General features: G+C 41.3%; 1 protein-coding gene across 4 annotated transcripts in view; it reads left to right on the top strand.

The window, feature by feature from the left end:
• PCIF1 (phosphorylated CTD interacting factor 1) overlaps positions 1-27995 on the top strand; it is a 99450-nt gene that overhangs the window by 57309 nt on the left and 14146 nt on the right. For all 4 annotated transcript variants that reach the window (XM_068263966.1, XM_068263963.1, XM_068263964.1 and 1 more), the window contains exons 7-12: positions 4761-4908; positions 6896-6979; positions 17195-17294; positions 17780-17942; positions 26567-26742; positions 26841-26927. In XM_068263966.1, the coding sequence (XP_068120067.1) occupies positions 4761-4908; positions 6896-6979; positions 17195-17294; positions 17780-17942; positions 26567-26742; positions 26841-26927 (758 nt within the window). The remainder of the gene's footprint in view (positions 1-4760; positions 4909-6895; positions 6980-17194; positions 17295-17779; positions 17943-26566; positions 26743-26840; positions 26928-27995) is intronic.

The raw sequence follows: 27995 nt of genomic DNA, 5'->3' as shown, positions 1-27995 counted from the left end.
TAACCCACTCTTGTGAGCATAGCTGTATATACTTACACTTATACATTAGGCTCCTGGTCTCTCTGTTTATCTACAGTGGAGGAAATAATTATTTGACCCCTCACTGATTTTGAAGTTTGTCCAATGACAAAGAAATGAAAAGTCTCAGAACCGTATCATTTCAATGGTAGGTTTATTTTAACAGTGGCAGATAGCACATCAAAAGGAAAATCGAAAAAATAACCTTAAATAAAAGATAGCAACTGATTTGCATTTTATTGAGTGAAATAAGTTTTTGAACCCTCTAACAATAAAAGACTTAATACTTAGTGGAAAAACCCTTGTTTGCAAGCACAGAGGTCAAACGTTTCTTGTAATTGATGACCAAGTTTGCACACATTTTAGGAGGAATGTTGGTCCACTCCTCTTTGCAGATCATCTCTAAATCCCTAAGGTTTCGAGGCTGTCTCTGTGCAACTCTGAGCTTGAGCTCCCTCCATAGGTTTTCTATTGGATTAAGGTCCGGAGACTGACTAGGCCACTCCATGACCTTAATGTGCTTCTTCTTGAGCCACTCCTTTGTTGTCTTTGCTGTATGTTTTGGGTCATTGTCGTGCTGGAACACCCATCCATGACCCATTTTCAGTTTCCTGGCAGAGGGAAGGAAGTTGTCGTTCAGGATTTCACGATACATGGCTCCGTCCATTTTCCCGTTAATGCGATTAAGTTGTCCTGTGCCCTTAGCAGAAAAACACCCCCAAAGCAAAATGTTTCCACCCCCATGCTTGACGGTGGGGACGGTGTTTTGGGGGTCATAGGCAGCATTTTTCTTCCTCCAAACACAGCGAGTTGAGTTAATGCCAAAGAGCTCTATTTTGGTCTCATCAGACCACAGCACCTTCTCCCAGTCACTGACAGAATCATTCAGGTGTTCATTGGCAAACTTCAGACGGGCCTGCACATGTGCCTTCTTGAGCAGGGGGACCTTGCGAGCCCTGCAGGATTTTAATCCATTGCGGTTTCCAATGGTTTTCTTGGTGACTGTGGTCCCTGCTAATTTGAGGTCATTCACTAACTCCTCCCGTGTAGTTCTAGGATGCTTTCTCACCTTTCTCAGAACCATTGACACCCCACGGGGTGAGATCTTGCGTGGAGCCCCAGAGCGAGGTCGATTGATGGTCAATTTGTGCTTCTTCCATTTTCGAACAATCGCACCAACAGTTGTCACTTTCTCTCCCAGCTTCTTGCTAATGGTTTTGTAGCCCATTCCAGCCTTGTGCAGGTCTACAATTTTGTCTCTGACATCCTTGGACAGCTCTTTGGTCTTTCCCATGTTGGAGAGTTTGGAGTCTGCTTGATTGATTCTGTGGACAGGTGTCTTTTATACAGGTGACTAGTTAAGACAGGTGTCCTTAATGAGGGTGACTAATTGAGTAGAAGTGTCTAACCACTCTGTGGGAGCCAGAACTCTTAATGGTTGGTAGGGGTTCAAAAACTTATTTCACTCAATGAAATGCAAATCAGTTGCTATCTTTTATTTAAAGAGACTCCGTAACAAAAATTGCATCCTGTTTTTTATCATCCTACAAGTTCAAAAAGCTATTCTAATGTGTTCTGGCTTACTGCAGCACTTTGTACTATCACAGTCTCTGTAATAAATCAACTTATCTCTCTCTTGTCAGACTTGTCAGCCTGTGTCTGGAAGGCTGCCAAGTTCTTCAGTGTTGTGGTTCTGCTATGAATTCCCCCTTCCAGGCCCCTCTATGCACACTGCCTGTGTGTTATTTAGGATTAGAGCAGCTTCTCTCTTCTCTCATCTTTTACAAGCTGGATAAATCGTCCTCTGAGCTGGCTGGGCTTTCACATACTGAAGAATTACAGACAAGGGCAAAGCTGTTTGCAGGAAGAAACAAGCAGCCTGAAACTTCAGTGCATGAGAACAGGGGGAAAGAAACACACAAATGATCTCTTGAGATTCAAAAGGAAGGCTGTATACAGCCTGCTTGTGTATGGATGTATTTTCTATGTGTGGACATACTGTACATCAACCTACTTCCTGTTTTGGTGGCCATTTTGTTTGTTTATAAACAAACTTTTTAAAACTGTTTTTAACCACTTTTAATGCGGCGAGGAGCGGCGAAATTGTGTCAGAGGGTAATAGGAGATGTCCCCTAACGCACTGGTATGTTTACTTTTGTGCGATTTTTAACAATACAGATTCTCTTTAAGGTTATTTTTTCGATTTTCCTTTTGATGTGCTATCTGCCACTGTTAAAATAAACCTACCATTGAAATGATACTGTTCTGAGACTTTTCATTTCTTTGTCATTGGACAAACTTACAAAATCAGTGAGGGGTCAAATAATTATTTCCTCCACTGTATGTATTCTTGACTACAAGATCACTACAAGGATCACCGAAACCCTCCTATGTGTTTTGATTATTATTTTTTGTAAGTGAAACAAATGAACATAACTATTAAAAATATGCACTTCCTTGTATATAAAATTAGTACTATCCATAAATGTAATGATATTGCCAGTTAAGAAATGGACATTTCTTTAACAAATTGAGATTTTCCTCGGCATCTCGGTTTAATGTGGTCCTTTGAGAACCTTTCTTTAATTTGTCTTTCTATATTGCTTTTTATGGAATGAATACTCGCATTGACATAAGTTCTGGCACAGCTTTTATATGCATTACAGAACAGTATTTTAAAGTAACTGTGTATGAAAAAAAATTGCAAAAAAGTTTGTAAAATATACATATATAATGGTGGGAAATATGGAGGATGACATATTTACTTCCTGTTAAACAATGTAAGTTGCCTGCCTGTCCTGATGATCATCTGCCTGGCAACTGGTATTGTATAAAATAAAATAAATATGGCAGTCTCCATATCGCTGTCACTTTAGATGTACTATAACTGTGCAGCTTTAAATGCAGTTAGTTTTTAGGAACATTGTTGTACCATTTGGGTATGTATTAATATCATTAGACATAAGAATCAAATGTTTTAATGGAGAATTGCTAATGAATCAGTTAATATACCGTCTTTTTCCAGACCATAGGACGCACCTAGGTTTATAGGACAAAATCCAGGGGGAAAAAATGAACTAAACCTGGTGCAGGGCGCCTTGTGGAGCATTACCCTCCCTGTCCCCAAGCTGTCTCTATCTCTTAATCTCACTGCCCAGCTAAAGCAACCCCGACCAGCTACACTAACCCTCATTCACTGCATCCCCAGTCCTTTCCACCACCTGCCCCCATTCACCTCATCTCGAGCTTGACCACCCTTACCACCAGCCCTATATCTTCCAGTCTGCTCTCCCCATACACTATCAATCCCTATTCACCAGCATCCCCTCTACCTACCTGGTACCCACCATAAACCAGGACCTCAAACTTCCTCTCTCCCTAACTTGCTGATACCTCTCCAAAGCAGCACCCCTCTCCCCCACACTCTGATTCCTGCATCCAGGTCCCCACATGCCACTACTCCTCTCTCACACACACAGTGCCTCAACTCTCTCCCCTACCCCACAAACTGCCGGAAACCCCCTCATACCGCCACCCCCAGGCACATTTAAAACCAATGCACAGCTTACCCTCCAGAGAGAGCAGGAGCCCATCTGGCTGACTCAGCTCTTTGTGATTGTGATTGGTAGATCCTTTGCTGCCATGGTTGCTGTGCCTCTGGGTCTCTGCCTCCACCGACCGCACATGGTGACACTCTGGGTCTCATCCTGGGCTGCCATCGCTTCACACAGAAGTCTCTGTTATCGCCGCCTCGCTGTCCGTGCTGGCTCCTTACCTTCCCAGTCTCTGCTCCATGTGCTGCTGGTGGTGCGCGCTGGTAAGCTTCCTATCTCACTCTCCCGGGCTGACATTGCTGCTGCCGCACTTCTGGGCTTGTACACATACCAGCTTTACTACTCTTTCTGTATAGGTGCGAGCCCAGGATGGAGCGGTGTCTGCTGCAGGACTTTTGGAATGGGGGGGGGGGGACACCTGGCGCTGCACATCGGACCATAAGATGCACTGACTCCGCCCCCCCCCCCCCCCCATTTGGGTAGAAAAAGTGTGTCTTATGGTGTGAAAAATACGGTATGTAAAGTTGCTTGTCACTATTATATGAATTTTGGACATGTATACATGGTATGATTGCCCACAGCAGAACGTGTGTTTTATAATAGAGGTCTGTAAGGTGTGAACATGGCAGCTCCCCTGGCACTGCCTTTCTCTCAAGTGAATAATGACAACTAGCTGAAAATAACCAGCATTGTGACCAATATTTCCCTGAGAACAATTCAGTACCCAGAAATATGGGGAATGTGTGATCATGAACAAAACTAATAGGACCATGCCATCATTTTGTAATGTTTGGGTGTCTTTAGAAAAGGATATCCTGCCAAGTTTTATAGAATTTGGGGAAATGTGAGTGTGTTAATATATGCAAGTGGCTATACTATATAATTGCACAATAATAATATACACGCTAAGGGCTAGTTCACAGTGCCCAGTTGCAGAATCATTCTGAATGTCATCTCACTGCCCATGGCACTCTATGGGCCTGTTCACAGTACTGCCTTGTAACTGATCGCCTTATTCTAACTTGCTGCATGCAGGCTTTGTATTATAGTCTATTTCCAGTCTGCATTGTAGTTCACACTCATAACACATACGTTATGTAACGGACCAGTGTGAACCTAGCCTAAGTGTGGAAATATCTAAAATTCTACTACAGGTCATTTTTAACCTTTTCATCTTTTCTCTCCCAGGTATTGACCCGCCTCGTGAGTCATTTAATCGCTGGATGTTGGAGAGAAAAGTTCTAGATCGAGGGCCAGATCCACTCCTTCCCAGTGACTGCGACCCAGCTGTATCCCCATCTATGTTCAGAGAGATTATGAATGATGTCCCTATAAGGTGACCATTTACATCAGCTTCACATTTGGGTGCTATGTTTGTGTAAATTAATTCAAGGATTTTATGAAAGGAGTCTTAGTACCTAATAAACGTTTTTAATTTAAACTGTGCTACAACTCAGAGATATAAAGTTCGATCTACAGTTCAAATCTAGGATCAAAGGGTGCACTAAGGACAGCAGAGTATTTGAAGTAAAGGAGGTGGCTGTAGGTGCAATTTGTCACCAGCATTTAACCACTTAAAGAGACACTGAAGCGGAAAAAAAATATATGATATAATGAATTGGTTGTGTACTATGAATAATTACTAGAAGATTAGCAGCAAAGAAAATATTCTCATATTTTTATTTTCAGGTATATAGTGTTTTTTCTAACATTGCATCATTCTATAATATGTGCAGATAACACAACACTCAGCATTCAAAATGATTCTTTCAGAGCAGTCTGTGAACTAATGACCTCTCCTCTGGCAGAGAAAAAGTAAATAGTTCAATAACAGTTGAGATCATAAAAGTCAGAAAACAGCCCTCTCCACGACTTTGAAAGTTGTAGAGCTTAATGGCTTTTTTGCATAGAGATAACAACTGGAGTTTCTTAACTCTTCCTGTACTGGAAACAATTAGACTGATGTATCTGATCTTAATGTTTTATTTCTTAGCTGTACTACACATACAAATCAGAATATCATAATTTTTCGTTCGCTTCAGTGTCTCTTTAAGGACCACAGGCTTACACCCCCCTAGTAGGCTATTTTTTACAATTCAACTTTAACAGCTCGCTGCAGAGCCACACGATGTGGCACATAAATTAATCCACACACACACACCCACACATACCTTTTCTGCCTACCAACGGAGCTTTCTGTTGGTGAGCTCTGATCGCTGCTGGAGGCAGTATTTTGTTTATTAAAAGAAAAAAAAAATATTTATATAATATATATATATATAATTTTTTTTTTTTTTAATAATTACGTGTACTTTCCCCCCTACCCCCGACAGCCAATCACAGGCGATCACCTCTCAGCCTATGAGAGGGATCTCTTTCCCTGCCACTCGAGGGGACATCCAAGTGACAGGGCTGTCCCCAGTACAGCGCTGCAATAGATCGCAGCGCAGTGCAATGAAAACAAACCACTGTTCGCTGCTGGTAAACTGTTGACAGAGCGGAACTCCGTAACTCAAGGGGGGATGCGTGCGGGAGGGATCCCCTGCAAAACACTCCCCCGGGGCTTGATGCCAATCATCGTTAGGCAGTCCTGGGGGAGCCACGTTGCGGCTGCCAATCTGAGTTAGGCGGTCGTAAGGTGGTTAAAGCACGTGGAATAAATCTGTCATGAGAGTAATGTAGAGTCTGACATTGCTACTTAAAAAATAAATAAATAATAATAATAGTAGCTGCAGTGCGGATTCTCAGTATCTAACTACTTTTTAAACTGCATAAATGAAATAGTGCAGATGGAATTATTTGTTTTTGTAACCTAAGTACCGGTACTTGTTCTAAGTAAATACGGTAACTCAAAAAGTTGTACATTTCAAAAGGAACCAGGGAATGGTAGCATCTGAATCTCTCTCATGACAAGGTTATTATATTTATATTTACATTTGATTAAAGGCCAATTTTGATTGCCCAATTTTACCTCTTCCATGTAGTATGAGAGTTTACCTGTACCATCTGTTCATAATATTCAAAATCTGTTGACCCTCATACTGCATGGAGGTGGTAAAATTGGTAGAGTAAAGTGTTTCCGAAACTCTGTGTCCATCCCCAATGCGGTTTTGCAGGTGGGGGGATTCAGACCTGATACTAGGATGAGTTACTAACCCTAGCTCCTGCCGATCCTTTCATAACTTCCCATTACATTTTCCTTATTGCAACCTTGGTACTCTTAGGAATCTTACAAACTGTGACAGGTACACTTTTTAAGGGATGCATGATTTTCTTTTTCTTCATTTTGATGGTCTAACATCTTGGTTTTTATTTTCTTATAGACTATCTCGCATTAAACACCGGGATGAAGCGAAACGTTTGCTCTTTAAATACGCAGAGGCAGCCAAAAGACTTATTGAATCTAGGTAAGACCTCTAATGCTTGACACACACTTTTATTATTGATTATTATTATTATTGATTTATAAAGCACTAACATATTCTGTGGCGCTGTACAAAGTAGGAAAACATACTACGGGTACATAATGATACAGACAATGATATACATGTAATATGGACACTGGTATAAATACAGAACTGGTGATTACAATGACAGATGTAACATGATGAACAAAATGTATAACAGAGTGCAAGCTATGAAATGAATAACAAATTCCAAGACACAAAAGGGTGAGAGATACCTGCCCTCATGAGCTTACAATCTAAAGCAGGTATGTCAAACTGGTCCTATGTGGGCCGAGATCCTCACACATTTTTGATACAGCTCAAATCAATTGATGGGTCTGAATAAGGAAAGGTGTGGTCAATCTGGTAGAACACATTCCTCTCTTTCTCAGTCCATCCTAAATACTGGCATGGATCTGGCCCTCCAGGCCTGGAATTCGACACGTGATCTAAAGGATAGGGGGGAAGCAAGAGGTGGGGAAGTATATACAGCCAGTGCATGTTTAGGTTATCTAGTAGGGAGTAAAACTTGACGAGAGGCCGGAGGGGGATGCCATTTCCTGTCAGATTTTGGGTTGAATCGATAATTTACGACATGTCCGATCTAATTTCTGTTGGGAATTATTGATTCAACCCAATAAGACCTCTCATCATGACAATGGTTGTGTGTTGACTCCGGGCAAACACACTCCTTCAAAGTCTCTGTTGGGTGGGCACACACCAACTGTCAGGATGTATACAATCCAGATCCCAGACATTGTTTAAGGGGTTATTGTCCCTTCTTATACTCTTGAATTTAGTGTATCATTCTTGAGTTATGGCTCCTTGCTGATAATTTGTGTTGGACCATGTAGCATAGATATAGTTCTCTTCTGCTGTAATTATTTGTAAGTTTCCTTCTTTACCCTCCTCTAACAGGATTGTTTAGGAAAAGCCAATAAAAGCGTGATCCTAACCGTAACATAGTTAGTTTGGTGTAAGGGCTCGTTCACACCTAGGGCGTTTTTTTTTTTTTTTTTAAGCGTCAGCGATTTTCAAAATCGCCCTGAAAGTGCTTGTGTGATGAATCCCTATAAGAGTTCACATCTGAGCGGTTAATATCCGATCGGCTCAGCAAAGCGTTGCCTGTACCATTTTCTGAACGTTTTTGCTCAATGGAAGGTATAGGGAAATTGCAAAGCGCTTGGTATAGCGATTTTCTCCAGAGCTTTTAAGAATAAATACATTGTAATTATTCTTTTCCAGGGGCGTTGCTAGGATCCTAAGAGATCCGGGGCACCAGGTGGGAAGGACCGGCAGTGCGCGTAGCGACAAAAATGGGTGTGGCCACGCAGGGAATGACTTGGCCATGGGTGGGACCAAATTACACGAACTTAACAGCAGTGTAACCTAATATAAGGCCTGCCCAGCAAAATGTTGGATGGAGACCCCTATCGTTTAGATATTTCATTATCAGTATAGGCAAAGAGTAAAGATGAATACACACATTCAATTTTGACTGGTCAATCACTGACAAATTTGACCACCTCCATGTAGTATGAGAACCAACAGACTTTGAATACTAAGAACAGAGCTGAACTCCCATAATACCTAGAAGTACTAAAATTAATCAAAATAAATCAGTACAGGCCCAGAGCAACAGCCTATACTGTACATGCTGGAGGCAGCAGAGATCAGCACACACTGCAGCTAGTTTACTATCAGTACAGGTGCATAGTAACCGCTTATACTGTACATATTGGAGGCAGCACAGCTCAGCACATGCTGCAGCTAATTTACTATCAGTACAGACACAGATAACAGCTTATACTGTACATAATCTGGGGTAGCAGGGATCAGCACACACTGCAGCTAATTTACTATCAATATAGGCACAGAGTAACCTCTCATACTGCTCATAATGGAGGTAGGCGAGATAAGCACACGCTGCAGCTAGTTTACTATCAGTACAGGCACAGAGTATCACCTTATACTGTAAAGGGGCAGAGGATGGGGCACAGGCATAGAGCCACGCAATGGGGCATAGAGGATAGGTCACAGACACGCACAGGGGATGGGGCGCAGACACGCACAATGGGGCATAGGGGATGGGTCACAAACATGCACAACGGGGCACAGGGGATGGGTCAGAGACGCACAGTGGGGCACAGGGGATGTGTCACAGACACGCACAGTGGGGCACAAGGGATGGAGCACAGAAACACACAAAACAAGCTAGGCAAAGCACACATAAGCACACACAAACACAGAACAAGCCAGAGTGTTTTACACATGGAGTGTGCTACCTCCTCCCTGGTCTGGAGTCTCTGCAGCCTGCCACACACAGGGTTGACACCAGCTGCTGCAGCTGCATCTTCCCTGTATCCCGACCTCCAGGCTGGCTCTAACTGTGACTGTTCTCCCCTCTCTGTTTGCAGCTCAGCAGCTGAGGCTTACTCCACCGCTTCTCATGCCTCTAATGCTGTTAAGCTAGCTAGCTAGCACTACAAGGCTGGCTGTGGCTGCACTCCTCTCCCTGGCCTTCAACTTCATGGCTGTTTGTGTCTCTCCCCCCAATACCTCACCCCTCGTAGTTACTTACTTTTACTGCTGCTGGACTGTTCTGGCAAGGTACTGGATGGGCTGGCACCTTCTGGGGTCCGTTTATGGCTGTGTGAGGATCGAGACAAGCCCTGCAGGCTGAGTTTAACTTTGGCGCCATGCAGGGGTCAGCAGCTGCCGGGTGGAGGTCACACTCTCACAGCCATATACAGGTGAAGACATACTTACCTGGCTGCCTCTGTGAAGTCTTCCTAAGTGTTGGTAGGTGCAGCAGGTTCTGAGAATCCTCCCAGGTTCAGAAGCATTGCTGGGTTAGGCAAAGCAAAAGCACTGGCATTTTAGAATCAGGATGATGAAGAGGGGCCAGCCCTTACTGCAGTGAATAGTAATGAGGATGAGAGGCACATGCTAGCAGCTCACTCATCCTGTGTCAGCAGCATAGAGTGAGAGGATGATGGCTGTTGTACCTCTATAAAGCGCTGCTGCCACCTAGAGGATTCAGCCTGAATTACAACATTCAGGATTCCAGCATTGTCAGCCAGGAGGGGAATGAGGAGGAGAGCAGGGAAGACAGCCAGGCACTAGAGAAATTTAGGCGAGCACAGTTGATCCAGGGATAGGCGAACAACTTTACAAGGTCTGGGCCAGTAAGTATTCAAAGGGAAAAATTAATTCCTAACTTCAGATGTTAGTCAGATAAATATCTGGATCAACTCTCCTGGGAATTACCTAATAAGTATAGCCGTGGATGCCCTTCAATTCAAGGAAAGCACCCAAGCCCTCTTTAAATGCAGATACAGAGTTTGCCATAACTACTTTCAGAGGTAAGATATTCCACATTTTAACTACTGGAAAGGACCCTTTTTTTGAAACTTTTTATTGGGAAAATACAGCTTTACCGATAATGTACATTTTCTTTGTACATATGGTGAATCTATAATCAACATCCAGTAGAGAAATATTTCCAGCAGGTCCCAAAAATGTTTTATTTTTCTTCCGGATCAACTTACATACTGAATCCCAGAAGGAAGAAATAACTGGACATTGCCAAACACAATGGAATAACGATGCATTAGGAAGTCAGCACTTCGGACACATAGGTTCATATTCATGTGTGGGCAGGTTTCTTTAGCGAATATCAAAACGCATTATTCGCTCTATGTAAGAACATTAAGTGGGATTCTCTCCACACCTCATATACACCACACATTTCTGGACCTTTTCTAAACCTTGCAGTAATTTTCGTGGAACCTCAGGGTCATTTAGTATCATACCCCACTTCTGCAACCCTTGATATGCCACCTTTTCTGCTGTCCAAGCCATCATGTCCTTATACAGAGTAGACAAAGTTACATCAGCATTTCCTGGTTTTATGAGTTTATCAGAAGCTGTCGCCTCTAAAATCAGTATTAGACCTCTTAAGGACAGAGGTACAAAAATAAATTATTTGGGTATAATACAGAAAATGTGTGGCTGGAACCCTGCTCCTTAATTCCGCAAATGTCAATAGCCTCCTCTCCCTAAGTTCACGTATGTGTCCCAACATCACAATACCACACTCCTCCCACTGCAGGAAGCCATTGTGTTGAATTAAAGGACCCCTTTTTAAAACAGATGGCAAAAAAATTTCCTCCATATGCGTATCATGTCCCCTTGTCTGTTGTACAACCCTAGGGACAAAAAGATCATCTGCCAAACTTTTGTATTGCCAACAACAAAATAAAGCAGAGTTCGATGTGCAAAAAATATTATATGGCACTATGTATGCACTGATATGACTGTTAACGCCCACTCCACAGGTGGATCGCTCTGGTAAGATGCGTGTATATCTTCAACAATATTAAACAGATTTCCAGGTAGCGCTCATCAACAGTTCATAACATTAGAATGTCATCATAGGGTCCCGTCCCGTAATTTATACAGAGAGAGTAGTACTACTAGCATCTCAAGACTATATTTCCCTTTTTTTGCATCCCAGATTTTTATTTGCTTTAGCTATCGCTGCCTTGCATTGTATACGATAACACTAAAACTAATGAGCATAGAATAGGGTATAGAACACACAAACACTGAGACTACACAAAGTCCCCAATAAGCCCTTTTACCTAAATGATAATATAATACCTAAAACATAACCTTTAATACGTATAAATATTAAAATTGGGCTAACTACCCTTCATCATAACATATAACATATACCACATTGGGGGTGGGGGGGGGGGCAACCCAGACTCTATGGATGAGATTAGTTCCTATCCCACAGGTGGATGGTCATATTATAAACCACCTGGCGTAACTGAAGTCCTCACAATAAGGCCAAGGCTCTGCATTGGGCTACCTTGTATCACTGTATTATGCACTTTTAGCACTGCACCTTTTGTTGTATTTACAGACGGAAGAAAAACCTCCCTCCACAAGAAAGTTACAGCAAGGCCTCGCTTAGTCACATATAAAAGTTACTTTATTATAGAAAAATATATTATTGTAATACAATATTGTTGTATTTACAGACGGAACATGTCGCTTGTATTAGGGGTGACTGATTGTTAGTGCAACCAGTATATAGGTGGGAACCTAGTATTGTTTTTTTGAGTACCGTATATACTCGACTATAAGTCGAGAAATTTAGAACTGACTCAAAGTATAAAAGTGGGGGGGGGTCGCCTTATACTCGAGTCAGTCCTAAATATCCCACTTATAGCAGGATGGGGGAGGTGCTTCTCTCTCCTCCTCTGATGTAGCTATAATGCTGTAAATCTCCCCCCTCTTATCGCCGTGCAAAGGGGGGCTGACTCTCTCCCCCTCTGTGTAATTAATGTTCAGTGGCGCCGCAGCAGAATCCGACAATTTTTATTGCCAGCACGGTATCCTGTATACTCCTTCCTTTCATGCCGCTCTCTGTCCAATAGTACAGCCCGACTCCCGATGTCACATGACACATGAAGTCACATGACATCGGGAACCAAAGCTGTACTATTGGACAGAGAGTGTATAGAGGATTCAGCGCTGGCAATGGAACTGTAAGTGTTGGCTTCTGCTGCAGTGCTCACTGTGCATTAGATCGCACAGAGGGGGGAGAGAGGATGGAAGCACAAAATTACTTTAGCAATGCGGGGAAGGGGACAGAAAGAGGCACCCTTCCCAGCGCATAACATTACAGAGTTGTGCGGGAAGGGAGGGGGGATTTTCTGTGTGTTGCAGGTGATTTAGCACTGTGGGGAGGGATAGAGAGACGCTGGCTCCTGGGGCTCTGGGAAGGGTGTATTGTTTAAAGCGGACCTGATCTAAGATCTTTCTCTCTGCTCTAAAAGATATGCAATAGCATAATAACCTTTAAAAAGAAAAATGCCTTTTGTTTGCAGATGTATTGCAGAATTTGTATCAGCTGTAGTGTGTCTACTTCCTGCTTTCATGGAAGCAGGCATATTGTTAACATCCTGTGCTTTTAAATGAGCTTATCTGACTTGTCATGTGACATGGGGAGAGATCAAATTACAGCTTATTAGACACCGATGAGGGGGAATTGGACAGGCTAAACTCTCTTAAACACAGAGAAAGACATCCTGTATGTATTATGTCCTGTGCAAGACTTCAAGTCAACTGTGCAGCCATTAACCACCTGAGCGGTCTGGACGAGCTGAGCTCGTCCAACACCGCCGGAGGTCGCCGCTCAGGCCCTGCTGGGCCGATTTTAATCAAATAAAAAGCAGCACACGCAGCCGGCACTTTGCCAGCCGCGTGTGCTGCCTGATCGCCGCCGCTCTGCGGCGATTCGCCGCGAGCAGCGGCGAAAGAGGGTCCCCCCAGCCGCCTGAGCCCAGCGTAGCCGGAACAAAAAGTTCCGGCCAGCGCTAAGGGCTGGATCGGAGGCGGCTGACGTCAGGACGTCGGCTGACGTCGATGACGTCACTCCGCTCGTCGCTATGGCGACGATATAAGCAAAACAAGGAAGGCCGCTTATTGCGGCCTTCCTTGTTTATTCTGGGCGCCGGAGGCGATCGGAAGATCGCCTCCGGAGCGCCCTCTAGTGGGCTTTCATGCAGCCAACTTTCAGTTGGCTGCATGAAATAGTTTTTTTTTTATTCAAAAAAAACCCTCCCGCAGCCACCCTGGCGATATAATCAGAACGCCAGGGTGGTTAACTTTGCTAGATAAACTTATACTTGAGTAATTAAAAAATTCCAGCTTAAGAGGGTCAAATATTGGGGTCGACTTATATTCGAGTATATACGGTAGATTTTAACTACCTATGCAAATAATATGGATTTTTGTTGACCCACCTGTATTATACTATTAAGTGCATGTGGTAGTGTTTCTTATCTCCTCTAGGATTCACACATAATGTGTTACTGTCTATATGTAGAGGTAACTTTTTTATCCTTTTATTGTGAGGACTTCAGTTACCCCTAGGTGGTTTATATGACCATCCTTCTGTGGGATAGGAACTAATCTCATCCATAGAGTCTGGGTCACCCCCCCCCCCCCCCCCCCCCCCCATCCCCCATATGTTGTGTTATGGTGAAGGGTAGTTAGCCCAATTTTAATATTATTTATTTACTTATATGTTTTATGTATTATATTATTATTTAGAAGGGCTTGTTGGGGACTTTGTGTAGTCATAGGCCCGGTGCACACCAAAAACCGCTAGCAGATCCGCAAAATGCTAGCAGATTTTGAAACGCTTTTTCTTCTTTTCTATGGCGTTTTGCTTCAGCGGATTTCAGTATAGTAGATTTCATATATTGTTACAGTAAAGCTGTTACTGAACAGCTTCTGTAACAAAAACGCCGGCAAAACCGCTCTGAACAGGCGTTTTTCAGAGCCGTTTTTCCTATACTTAACATTGAGGCAGAAACGCACCCGCAATCCAAAAAATGCCTCACCCCGGCATTTTTCGTTTCTGCAAAATGCCTCCTGCTCTGGTGTGCACCACCCCATTAAGATACATTGACCAAGCGGATCCGCAGCCGCAAGCGGCTGCAGAAACGCTGAAAAAGCCGCTCGGTGTGCACCAGCCCTGAGTGTTTGTGCATTGTATGCAATTTCTTAACTTGTTATCAACCAGTATTGCCAAGTCCTTCTCCAAGTCTGATGTTCTCAGCCTTATTACAATAAACAAGGCCGGTATTCGTACAGGAAAAATGAATCATGCAACACGGGAGTCAAGAGGCAAAGACACCCGTTTTGGTCTGCAATCTATGCACCAACATATATTTTAAAACCTGTGAGTATTGTAAATAAAGGATGTAGTAGTCTTTCAGTAGACCTGTGACAACACGGTGGTGTGAACTACGACACCACTCGAGTACATTTTTAGTAACCTTGAGTCAGATCTTGACTCCCGTGTTGCATGTTCCCAACCTTATGCAATTTATTTTATATGGTGCTCTACCATTGGCACATCCAAGGTGCAGGACTTTACATTTACCAACATTAAATTTCATCTGCCATGCTCCTGCCCATATGCCCATGTTGTCGAGATCCTGTTGTTATATGTCACTATCCATATTAGTGTTGATAATTCTGCATAATTTTGTATCATTTGCAAAGATGGCTACATTACTCTGATTTCTACCTACTAAATCCGTATTAAATAAATTAAAAAAGAATTGGACCATGTATTGACCCTTGCGGTACCCCACTTCTTACAGTGTCCCATTTTAAGTATACTCTGTTCACAACCACTCTTTGTCTTCTATCCTTAAAGGACAACCGATGTGACATAATGAGATAGACATGTGTATGTACTGCGCCAAGCAAACAAATAACTATGCTGCTTTACTTTTTTCTTTCTTTGCCTGAAAGAGTTAAACATCAGGTATGCAAGTGACAGTGTCTGTCCAGGTCAGAAGTGAGTGGAACTATAGCGTAACCCTCACTGATAATTACAGCAATAAAACATTTTCCTGACAGTAAATGGCTACTGGGAGCAGGAAAGAGATGAAAACCGACAATAGTTTATAGATTTTAGCTCTGGCATACTTCAATGAATGTGTCATTGAGCAGAGACAAAGAAACAGTAATAACTTAAAAAGTAGATTTAAATTTAAAATAAAACTGTGGGATGTCTTAATGTCATTTTTAGAAGAAGGAGTTTAAATACAATTGTTTATCTCATCAGTTTATTTTCACCTCGGATGCCCTTTAAACTTTCACACTGCTGCACATCGCGTATCCTGAAAATCAGGATCACAATTCAATGATGTTGAAAAGTCACATCATGCTACAAGTTCTGAGTCACAGAACAAGTATGTAGATCAGGTACTTAGACTTCACTGATCAGTGACTAAGGGTGCATACATACATACAATTTTGATTGGCCAATTTTACCACTTCCATTTAGTATGAGAGCTTAACTACACAATGGCTATCATTCATAAAGCATTACCGATGTGGTAATGCAGAAAACAGCTGACTTTACTAAGCACTTAGCAAAATGTCAATTCATAAAATCAGTTACCGCATAAAAAGCTGAAATTCCCGAGCAGTGAGGTAAATTACTGACTTGCGCGGTAATTACCTCAACACGTCAGTGAATGTCAATTCATAAAGATTAGAGCAGGCGGTAATGGCACGAAGAATACTGCCTGCTTTGAAGAGGTGATAAGAGGGAAGTATATGGGAGCAGTGAAATCTCCCCATACGCAGCAGCAACAGCAACAGCGAGGAACAAACAAGGCTTCCTGTGAATACCTTAGGCTGTGTGTTTAACCTCTGGGTTCCTGCTTTTAGGATGTGTATTTCACGTCAGAAAGCATGGCATGTGTAAAGTTTCTTGAAGTTCTTCTACACTGTGGCAATTAAATAGATTGTTAAGAAAGACTAATAGACAGATACAGAGCAGATTCAGGGTAAGCAGAGGTAGTATAACAAAACATGCACATCTAAAGGGAAGTTGGGGATGCCTCTTATTGTAATGCTGTCTCTGCACAGAGAACAGGAATGTAACAATTTTGTAACAATGTTACCGAAAATTGGATTTTGGCAAAACACCGCACTTATATTGCAGCTGTGAAAATGTTTATAAATTAGCACACAAGAGTCTAAAATACCGAATGAGGCATTTTCCTGACCAGATTTTTTTTACCACACAGCCTTTTATGAATGATAGCCAATGTGTACAAAGTAATCTGGTGGCCCTCATACTACATGGAGGTTGTAAAAATGAAAACTATGTGCGTATGCACCCTAAATGTACTAAAGCCTAGTACACACATCCAATTTTGATTGGTCAATCACTGACCAATTTTACCAACTTCATGTAGTATGAGAGCTTACATACACAATCTACTCATAGTATTAAAATTCTGTTGGCCCTCATACTACGTGGAGGTTTCTACCAGGCTTTAAGATCAACTCAACAATTAGGCATAGTATATTTTTCTTATAAAGGCAATTAGTGATCATAGCCACTGCACAAATCACTGTACAATGGGAGCAGATCAGGCATGACAGAAATAATAGTCTGATTCCTGTAAATCGGATGGGAAATAGCATCGTGTGTACCTAGTATAATATAGTGGTTTCTATAATTTGAATTGGTTGTAGAGTTTACCTCAGATGGCTTACTTAATTCCAGTATTTTTTTACCTGTTTTATACCCACACATTGCTTAGACTCTGTTCTCTGCTTTAGGAGAGCGTCTCCTGACATTAGGAAAGTGGTGAAGTGGAATGTGGAAGACACCTTCAGCTGGTTGCGGAGAGACCACCTGGCAACCAAGGAGGATTACATGGTCAGTCAATCATAAGATTGTTTTGTTATAGCTGACACCAATTTTTGAAGCTGGATAAATTGCCCTTCACAGTCATTAGCACCATGACCACTGTTTATAATGTGTGTCACAAATTAGCATAGAAGAGATCTGACTACAATTTATATACAACTTTTTTCAGTTTTGGGTAGTGCTATGGCGGTTTAGAACCCCTGGGGTAGATCACAACAAGAAATTTGGAGCAGAAGGGGAGTTCTCCAGAGCAACCAATCAGATAACCTGGGCCTGGTTTATCAACACCTGTCAACAAATCAGATCTCAGTCATTGAATGACAGAAGGATTTTGATTGGTTGTTGTAAGCAAGTGCTTCATTTTGGCTCCAGTTTTCTAAAAGCAGCATGGAAAGATAAGCCAAATCTGTGCTCAACTTCGGTCTCAGTATAACATTAAATTTACTTTGTGTGTGTTCTGCCCCTAATATGAGAATTTTTTCTCTCTCTCTCAGGACCGGCTAGAGCACCTGCGCAGACAATGCGGGCCACACATGACAGCTGTGGCACGGGACTCAGTAGAAGGAATATGTAGCAAGATCTATCACTTCTCTCAAGACTATGCAAAGAGGATCCGGGAGAAGCACCTTACATTGCTACGTGAAGCCAACATGCCAGGTAACTTAGTAATGCTGCATATAATTATTTTCATTTTTATATAATAGCTGAGTACAGTGCACAATGTAAACACGGTAACTGTCCCCAACCCACTAATCTGTATCGGCTTAGGGCGGTGTTACAACAAACGGTGCCTAGATTACAGCAATTGATTCCTAATTCCCCATACTGTTTCACGTTTCCCTTGAGTTTCCAAGATTGAACACTAGCAATATCTTGAAAACATGAGTATGAGCTACTAAGTCATTTTTGTGATTTAATCAATGGCCGTGATAAGCTTGTATTTTAGAAGAGAAGTAAAATCAGAAATACAAGCATATTACTTTATAAATTAGAGCCTAATTTAAATTTATTTGAAGCACACTATAAGCAGGGCCATGGAGTCTGAGTCGGAGCAATTTTGGGTACCCAAATTGTTACTTGTGCTGCTTCAATAAAGCAGTCCCCATATTTTTAAAGTCAGATACACATATCTGATTGTGAATGTATATATGATGTGTACACAGGAATCTTTTATATATACTAAATAACATCTATGCTGTAAGAATAAAGCCTGATGTGTAGCTGTGTCACTAATAGAGATGGAATTAATTCTGTGTTGATGCTGGTTTATGCAAATGTATGCACTCTTTTTGCTCATGAAATTAAATAATTTGATATGTTAAAATTTGGTTTGGTGACTGTGATTGAAAGAGTACCTGAGACGGATGAAAAGAAAAGGTTTATACATACCTAGGGCTTCCTCCAGCCCCTTCAGGCTAATCGGTCCTTTAGCTGTCCTCCTCCACCACCTGGATCTTCTGCTACGAGTTCCGGTAATTCAGCCAGTAAGCGCAGTCCGGCCATGTGCCACTTCCACAGCCAGGAGCAATCTGCACTTGTGCAATAGTGCTGCGCAGGTGTGGTACGCTCCCGGCAGCGGAGTGTGTGCACACGCATTGCACCCCTTTGGCTCATGTACCGGGACCCATAGCAGAAGAATCTAGGTGGCGGAGGAGAACAGCAAGGGACTGATTGGGCTAAAGGGGGCTGGAGGAAGACCCAGGTATGTATAAAACTTTCATCTGTCTCAGGTTTACTTTAAGTTACACAGTAGTACTATACTCTACATGCACTCCCCACAGAGCTGCAGGGAATCCACTGAGAATGTTGTGCACATTGAACACAGAGGTGTTGTCTATCACCCATAAACCTGGTTCAGATTGTACATGAAGAATGTGTAATATAGGAAGAATCGACTCATTCTCCTGCAGAGTACCTGCACATCTCTTACATGTACCCAGAGTTACATTGCCTAGGGCCTGATCCATGTTCATATTGTACATGAAGAATGTGTAATAGAGAAAGAATCCCCTCATTCCCCTGCAGAGTACCTGCACCTCACTCTTACATGTACCCACAGTTACATTGCCTAGGGCCTGATAGATGTTCTTTGTTCCTGTCTGTACCTTCTACAAGTACTCTTACCAAGGACTAGTTCTAGTCTATGACTAAAGGGAATAAATATGGCAGTCTACATATCTTTCTCACTTCAGTTGCCTTTTTAAAATTCCTAAGCATTGGCAGATAAGAGATTAATTTCATGTTACATGCTTTCAATCAACAAGATTGTAATATGCAAATTAGAGGAGTCGGAGTGAAAGTCGTTGGAATCCTAAACTGAGGATTCTGAGTTGGTGGATTTTTGTACCGACTCCACAGCCCTGACTAAGTACACAAACACTTTACAAGTACAGTACAGAAATGCTTCCTTTCCCCAATAATGGCAAATTACCCAGGTCCTGAAATGATCTACCAATTTTACACCAACGTAAAACCAACTTTATGTTTAACTGTTATTGTGTTATTTCCACTTTGAACTTCAACGATGTAAAGCAAAGTTATGCAGCTTATCATGCTTCAGAGGAGAACATGCAGTGTATGTACAGTGTCAAGCACACAAATAACTATACTGTATTATTTTTTTCTCTGCCTGAAAGAGTTAAAAATCAGGTATGCAAGTAACAGTTTTTGTCCGAGCCGGGACAGGGTCAGACTATAGCATAACCCTCACTGAAAAGGAATTACAACCATAAAACCCTTTCCTGGCAGAAAATGAGAGCAGGAAAGAGATAAAACCGGTCAATAGTTCATAGATGTTAGCTCTGACATACTTCAATGAATGTGTCATTGAGCAGAAATAATAAAACAGTAAAAACTTAAAAAGTAAATTTAAAAATAAAACCGTGGGATATCTAAAAAAAAGTCATTTTTAGATGAAGGTGGATAGAAACAATTGTTTTCTCAGTTTATATTCACCTCGTGTTTCCTTTAAGCTCAGCTCGTCCATGACCGCTAGATGGCGCTGCTCAGGCCCTGCTGGGCCGATTTTAGCAAAAAATAATTTTAAAACCCGCAGCTAGCACTTTGCTAGCTGCGTGTGGGGGACGATCGCCACCGATGCACCGCTACCCGTCGCGTAAGGCCCCCCTCCCGAGACCCTTGCGCAGCCTGGCCAATCAGTGCCAGGCAGCGCTGCTGGGTGGATCGGGACTCCCGATGACGTCCTCGCGATCGTTACCATGACGACGGAGAAGCCCTCCAAGAAATCCCGTTCAGAACGGGATTTCTGGATGGGCTAATGCGCCGGAAGCGATCGGAAAGGTGAGTAAGACGCCGCCGGGAGGGGGGAATAATGTAGCTAGCGCTAGGCTACCTACATGGTTTAAAAAAAAAAAAAAATCAAATACTGCTGCGCTGCCACCCTGGCTATCTTAATAGAACGCCAGGGTGGTTAAACAGCTTCACATGAGCTTGGACACCTGTCAAAGAACACACAGATGACCTTATGTGCAGCTTTAGCATACTTTCTCACAAAGTAGTGATTACCGGTGGTCAGTATAAGCCCCCTGTCTGCAGCTCATCTTCTTGACACATAGCAATCTAATTATTAGTACGCATCCATTACAAATATGGCAGTCTAAACCGATTTTTAATAAATTGTGACATACAGTTGTTAATTGGAATTCCCCTCTTCAGGAAAATCCCCTTCGGGAAGATGTAATTTGAAAATACACTATCTACAACAGCAAGGAAAAAGATGTGCAGAAAAGTGGATACATATGCAAATAGTCAGGGCAATGTAACCGTCCTTTCATTGTTATATAACTTTGGCTGCAGCTGTCACATATACTCAGTGTAAGCCAGAGTAACACACCAGACAATAGTATGTGAAGGTTTAGCTTTTTAATAACTACTGGAGTGTAAGAGCTCCCTGCTGGTGGCTTGTGCACCTGTTCCTACCACATAAATCTCAATTAGCCCACATTGTGTCTCTCCAGCAAAGTGTTCAACCACTCTGCCTGCACATTTGACATCCATATATTCCACTTAACTTCATACGCTCTGCACTGGAGGAATCTTTGGCCTACATACAGTGCTCTGTGTGCACACATTAGGGAGTGTAATATAACAGGTTATCATTGTGAAAATAAATAACCCTGACTCTTAAAAGGGTTTACCAGTGAGATGGTGATTGAGTGCATCTCCTCTGGCCTCTAATACTGTAACTGATCGTTCTGGTCCATTACATCACTTTGTGCATCCTTTATCATAGCTGCACCAGCACTGAGTATTGTAGAGATTGGAAAATCTCGGTTAGTCAACCTGCCCACCTCCTTTTCATCAGAGATATATTAGTTTTTACAAAAGTGTAATTATAAGTTTTGCACTGCTAAATATAAGGTGCTAAAGTAAATATGTCACAAATACATATTATGAAAAAGCATATTGTCAGTTTAAATTCCAAGTCCTAGCAGATATGAAAAACATACATGTATGTACCACGACGGGTCCCCAGATCTACTGCAACACCTTTCAGTTGTTATAATGCAGCCACATACAGTACCCATACTGATCACATGATCATTTCCTGTCCGTTACAGTCATTTGATGGCATCTAGGAAGTGGCACTGTCGCTTCTTGCAACAGGAGGTCACTGCATGTGTAATATAAACTGATGTGCTAGATTAGAGGAAATAAAGAAATCAATATATGTCAGAATAGCAACATATAACCTGTTTGCATTTGTACATCACCTAATAACAGCGATAAGCCGAATACAGCAAATAAACAAAATTGCATGATACAGAGGGAGACCAAAATATGGAGGTGCAGCTTCTCCAAACAATGTGGCTAATGTCGAATGGAGGTGTAAACACTGCAGTCAGTCCCAATCCAAACAACTGTTTCTGAGCAAAGCTCTTTACTCAGTGGATAATAAAAAGGCACTCTATTCTAGTAAGAAACTCAATTGCAATGAAAGCTGCAGTAGGGCTATGGCAGCAATGGTGGAGGTACAGGTGGCCACATTGTAGCTGGTTCTCCATATTGTTTTCTCCCTCTGTAGCATGCAACTTTGTTGGTTGTTTGCCGTACTCAGGTTATCAGTATTTAGGTCATTAGGTGAATGTATTAATGCAAACAGGTTATAGGTTGCTATTCTGCCATATTGATGGAGCTTTTTTCCTATTATCTCACACTTGCTTATGCAGAAATATGCATTCACCTTTTTTGTATTATTTGTACATATTTTAATACACTTACATTTTAAGCAGAGCTACAATTAATGTGCAAATCTTTTGTATGCAGTTTTGAGTAGTGGATTTATAGGCTGCCCATGCTTTATGGATGCAACTACTATAACCAGAAAACAATGATATACAAATACGTTTTTCTGAGATTGTATAGTACATAGTCTGAGGACTATAATTTGCCAGTTGTATAAAACTAAATGTTTTAACTACTTTGCATCCAGACCTTGTTTCCCACTTATGGAGCATGCTTTCACAGTTTAGCTATGTCCTTATTTATCAGAAATAACTTTATCCCTACTTATGACACAGAAATGAAATTTTTTTTTTTTAAAACAAACTAAGCTTTCATTGTATGCTATTTTTCTCTCGAACAATTTTGTTTTCTATGAATTTTAATGGGAAAACAAGGAAAAAAATTGAAAAAACACATTTCTCACTTTTACCAATTCCAGTTTAAAAATAAAAAGTGCTACTGTAGATAAAAAATACAAATTTTGTTTGGCTATTCTTACCACTTAACAATTTATGGTGAAGATATTTGATTCTGAAGTAATGACACAGAGTGTATTTTTCACTATGAACTGAGAAAATAAAAGTATTTTTAATGATAAAAATCAATCTCATTATTTCAGTAAACATGCAGTATATTCCCGGTCACCAATTAGTGCTGCATCAGGTAGTGCCAGAAATGTGCACAGGAGCAAGCCCAATCCTGCACAGTACTGCTGCTGCTACAAGACATACAGTGGGTTGCACAAGTATTTGGCCCCCTTGAGGTTTTCCACATTTTGTCATATTACTGCCACAAACATGAATCAATTTTATTGGAAATCCACATGAAAGACCAACACAAAGTGGTGTACACATGAGAAGTGAAATGGAAATCATACATGATTCCACATTTTTTTTTACAAATAAATAACTGCAAAGTGGTGTGTGCATAATTATTCAGCCCCCTTTGATTGAATGCAGTCAGTTGCCTGTAGACATTGCCTGATGAGTGCTAATGACTAAATAGAGTGCACCTATGTGTAATCTAATGTCAGTACAAATACAGCTGCTCTGTGAGGGCCTCAGAGGTTGTCTAAGAGAATATTGGGAGCAACACCGTGAAGTCCAAAGAACACACAAGACAGGTCAGGGATAACGTTATTGAGAAATTTAAAGCAGTCTTAGGCTACAAAAAGATTTCCAAAGCCTTGAACATCCCACGGAGCACTGTTCAAGCGATCATTCAGAAATGGAAGGAGTATGGCACAACTGTACACCTACCAAAACAAGGCCATCCACCTAAATTCACAGGCCGAACAAGGAGAGCGCTGATCAGAAATGCAGTCAAGAGGTCCATGGTGACTCTGGACGAGCTGCAGAGATCTACAGCTCAGGTGGGAGACTCTGTCCATAGGACAACTATTAGTCATGCACTGTACAAAGTTGGCCTTTATGGAAGAGTGGCAAGAAGAAAGGCATTGTTAACAGAAAGCATAAGAAGTCCAGTTTGCAGTTTGCCACAAGCCATGTGGGGGACACAGTAACCATGTGGAAGGTGCTCTGGTCAGATGAGACCAAAATGGAACTTTTTGGCCAAAATGCAAAACGCTGTGTGGCAGAAAACTAACACTACACATCACTCTGAACACACCATCCCCACTGTCAAATATGGTGGTGGCAGCAACATGTTCGGGGGGTGCATCTCTTCAGCAGGGACAGGGAAGCTGGTCAGAGTTGATGGGAAGATGGATGGAGCCAAATACAGGGCAAATTTGGAAGAAAACCTCTTGGAAACTGCAAAAGACTTGCGACTGGGGCGGAGGTTCACCTTCCAGCAGGACAATGACCCTAAACATAAAGCCAGGGCAACAATGGAATGGTTTAAAACAAAACATATCTATGTATTAAAATGGCCCAGTCAAAGGCCTCAATTCACTAAGCTTATCTCCTGTCTTTAGTAACTCTTCTAGAGTTGTTACCATGGTGATAAGGCATGTAGTATTCAGGTAACATTTTACCTAAGGCAAACCTAAAGTTAACTCTTCTGTCTTTAAGTTAACTCTTTAATCCTTAAAATAACTCCAGAGTTAAAGACAGGCTGTTCATTAACTGCATGTGAAAATAACTACAGAGGAGGTAAATTAACTACAGAGGAGGTAAATTAACTGCAGAAGAGGTAACGTAAGTAATGAAGAGATAAGATAACTCTCTTACTGGTGGAGGTAAGTTTTCTCTTGCCTTATCTCCAGCATGATCTTAGTGAATTGAGGCCAAAGTCCAGATCTAAATCCAATTGAGAATCTGTGGCAGGATCTGAAAACTGCTGTTCACAAACGCTGTCCATCTAATCTGACTGAGCTGGAGTTGTTTTGCAAAGATGTGCAAAGCTGGTAGAGACATACCCTAAAGACTGGCAGCTGTAATTGTAGCAAAAGGTGGTTCTACAAAGTATTGACTCAGGGGGCCGAATAATTACGCACACTCCACTTTGCAGTTATTTATTTGTAAAAAATGTTTGGAATGATGTATGATTTTTGATCCACTTCTCACATGTACACCACTTTGTATTGGTCTTTCATGTGGAATTCCAATAAAACTGATGCATGTTTGTGGCAGTAATGTGACAAAATGTGGAAAACTTCAAGGGGGCCGAATACTTTTGCAACCCACTGTATATCTACTGACTCGTGGCTTAGATCAGGTCACATAGGCCATAGATATACTGTAGTGTTGGATAAAGTGGTTAACCTATTTTAGTTCCTGGACGTAGAAACTACGTCCAGGAACCATGCGCGCTCCCGTGGCCGATCGGGCTCCCGGCCCGCAGTTCGTTAGCCAGGTAATCAGTGAATCGGGCTATGGGGCCGGATCACTGATTCCTCTCCCCCGCTGAAAAAGCGACAGCTTCTCTCGGAAGCTTTGCTTTTTCTGGCTGTAGCGCCCCCCATGCGTCTCTCTAAGCGTATGTTACACTTAGAGTGACGTCACGTAAACAAACTCATGGCCGCCATCTTGTGGCCAAAAAGTAATACTACAACTAAAAGTAAAAAAAATAAAAATCACACATTTACATTATAAACCTATTGTTTACATCCCACCCTCCCAAAACTACCCAAATAAAATATTTAATATAAAAAAAAAATCATTACAATAAAAAAAAAAAACATGTAAATATTTACCTACGGGTCTAAGCTTTTTAAATATCAATGTAAAGATGAAATATTTCTATATTTTTTTTTATTTTAAACTTGTAAATAGTGATAGATGCAAAACGGAAAAAATGCACCTTTATTTCCAAATAAAATATTGTCACCATACATTGTGATAGGGACATAATTTTAACGATGTAATAACCGGGACATATGGGCAAATACAATACGTGAGTTTTAATTATGGAGGCATGTATTATTTGAAAACTGAGAAATGAATTTTTTTTTCTTTTTTTTTTCTTATTCTTCATGTTAAAATGCATTTACAGTAAAGTGGCTCTTAGCAAAATGTACCCCCCAAAGAAAGCCTAATTGGTGCCAGAAAAAACAAGATATAGATCAGTTCATTGTGATAAGTAGTGATAAAGTTATAGGCTAATGAATGGGAGGTGAACATTGCTCAAGTGAAAACGACGGAACGAGAATGGGTTAAGGATGTTGACAAATAATTTTGCACACCTTTATATTAAAACAAAGATGTATCAAAAACAGGCTCAATACGTTGAAAGCATGAAAAGATACAATGGGTGATCATAAGACTTGTCTGTTATCCTATTTCTGGTTTCTAATTCTAAAAGTTTTCACTTTGTCGTGGGGTGCTGTACATGAGCATTTGCTTCAAATTTAGGATAATGGCATGCTGTATTTAGAAATATAGAATGTAAAGCATATCAAACTCAACTAAAACACAGGTTAGCACTGCTCCATATGATCAAATTTAAAATGCAGTCTTTGCACTGAAGAGCTCGGGTCAGATGTAAGATACAAACACAAAATACTTGCGTGGAGCTACTGTATTTGTGCTAGTTTGAAGAAAGTATATATAAAAGTATTCACCTTTATATTGCAGAGCCAGGGCCAGCTGCCTCCAGTCCAGACAAGGTGGTGTTCTGCCACCCTGTGCGGTTGACTTCCCCAGCATTGTCCCTCCAGGGAGGCGTTGACGTGCAACAAGATGGCAGCTTGGTCTGTGTAAGGTACAAGGGGGAATCTGTCAGAATCAATCAGAGTTACTTCAGCAAACTGGTAAGTGACTTTTCCTCCCATTTACTGTCTATTTAAGGTGTGACTGTCATACAAGATTTACAATACGGTAATCTCAATTCTCTTCTTTATTTCTACAGTTTCAGCTTTACCGGCTCAGTTGTACAGACGATCCAGGATCAGAAAAGTTCCTCTTACGTGTATGGTGTCTCCTGCGAAGATATCAGGTAGATGTAACTAGATCACATATTATGTAACATTGTAGCGGAGTTAAAGGACCATAATAACAAAAATCTGTAAAATGTAACATACATGTATATGCATACATATTAAAATGTACGTTTGTTCTAGAGTAAAATGTTTTATAAATTACTTTTCTCATATGTCGCTGTCACTTACAGTAGGTAGCAAAAATCTGACAGTGGTTAGACTGGTCCATCTCCTCTTGGGTAATTCTTAGGGTTTTATTTATTTTTTAAAGCATTTACTGAACGGTAGTTGCTCAGCCCAGGCCAGCATCTTTGTATAGATCCTTTCCAGGGGCTGCTTTTGTAAAAAAATAAAAGGAGATGCTGAAAATCCCCCATGAGGAGTCCAACACCTGTCAGATTTTTAGTTCCTGCTGTAACTTACAGCAACGTAGGAGAAAAGTAATTTATAGCACATCTATTTTATATCTTTTCCCACAATAGTGGTCCTTTAACAAGAGGTAAAACAAAGTGTAAAGGTACACATTTACTATTCAGTATCTTTAGACATTACATTTGATAAAAATAAATTAAAGTCCACTCTCGACAGATGTTCAAACAAACATTGGTTGGTCAAGGCCATTCTTTTAGTGATCCAGTGGGACATGAAGCTTCACAGCTTAATATTGTGTTGAGCAGTACAATGATATTGGTTAAAGCAATACAGAGCAATAGCGATGGTTTTCACGGCGCAATTGTAGCACTATCGCGATTCTGATATCTTTCAGAGAGGGGGTACCGCCAGAGGAATGGCAAAAAAAAATTTTGTATAGCTCAACGTTTGTTATGCAATTTTCTTTCATTCCCATTGATGATTTAACCCAAACACAAATGCAGGAAAAATTATGCTTGCAATGTGTTTGCGTAGAAACATAAAACTGCAGCTTAGGGCCTCTTGTGCTTGCCCATAACAACTAATCATATCATACGTGCAGTAAGGAAGGCAAATGCAGGGCAGAGAGCCATAGACTTCCTGTCAGGTTACAAAAGATTGAAATTTCAGAAAGCATTGTAAATCTACAGTTTACAAATAAGGACTTGCCTACT

The sequence above is a fragment of the Hyperolius riggenbachi genome, chromosome 12 (assembly GCF_040937935.1).
Source record: "Hyperolius riggenbachi isolate aHypRig1 chromosome 12, aHypRig1.pri, whole genome shotgun sequence".
NCBI classification, from domain to species: domain Eukaryota; kingdom Metazoa; phylum Chordata; class Amphibia; order Anura; family Hyperoliidae; genus Hyperolius; species Hyperolius riggenbachi.
Note: the sequence above shows the minus strand (reverse complement) of the source record. Positions and strands in the feature narration are given on the sequence as shown.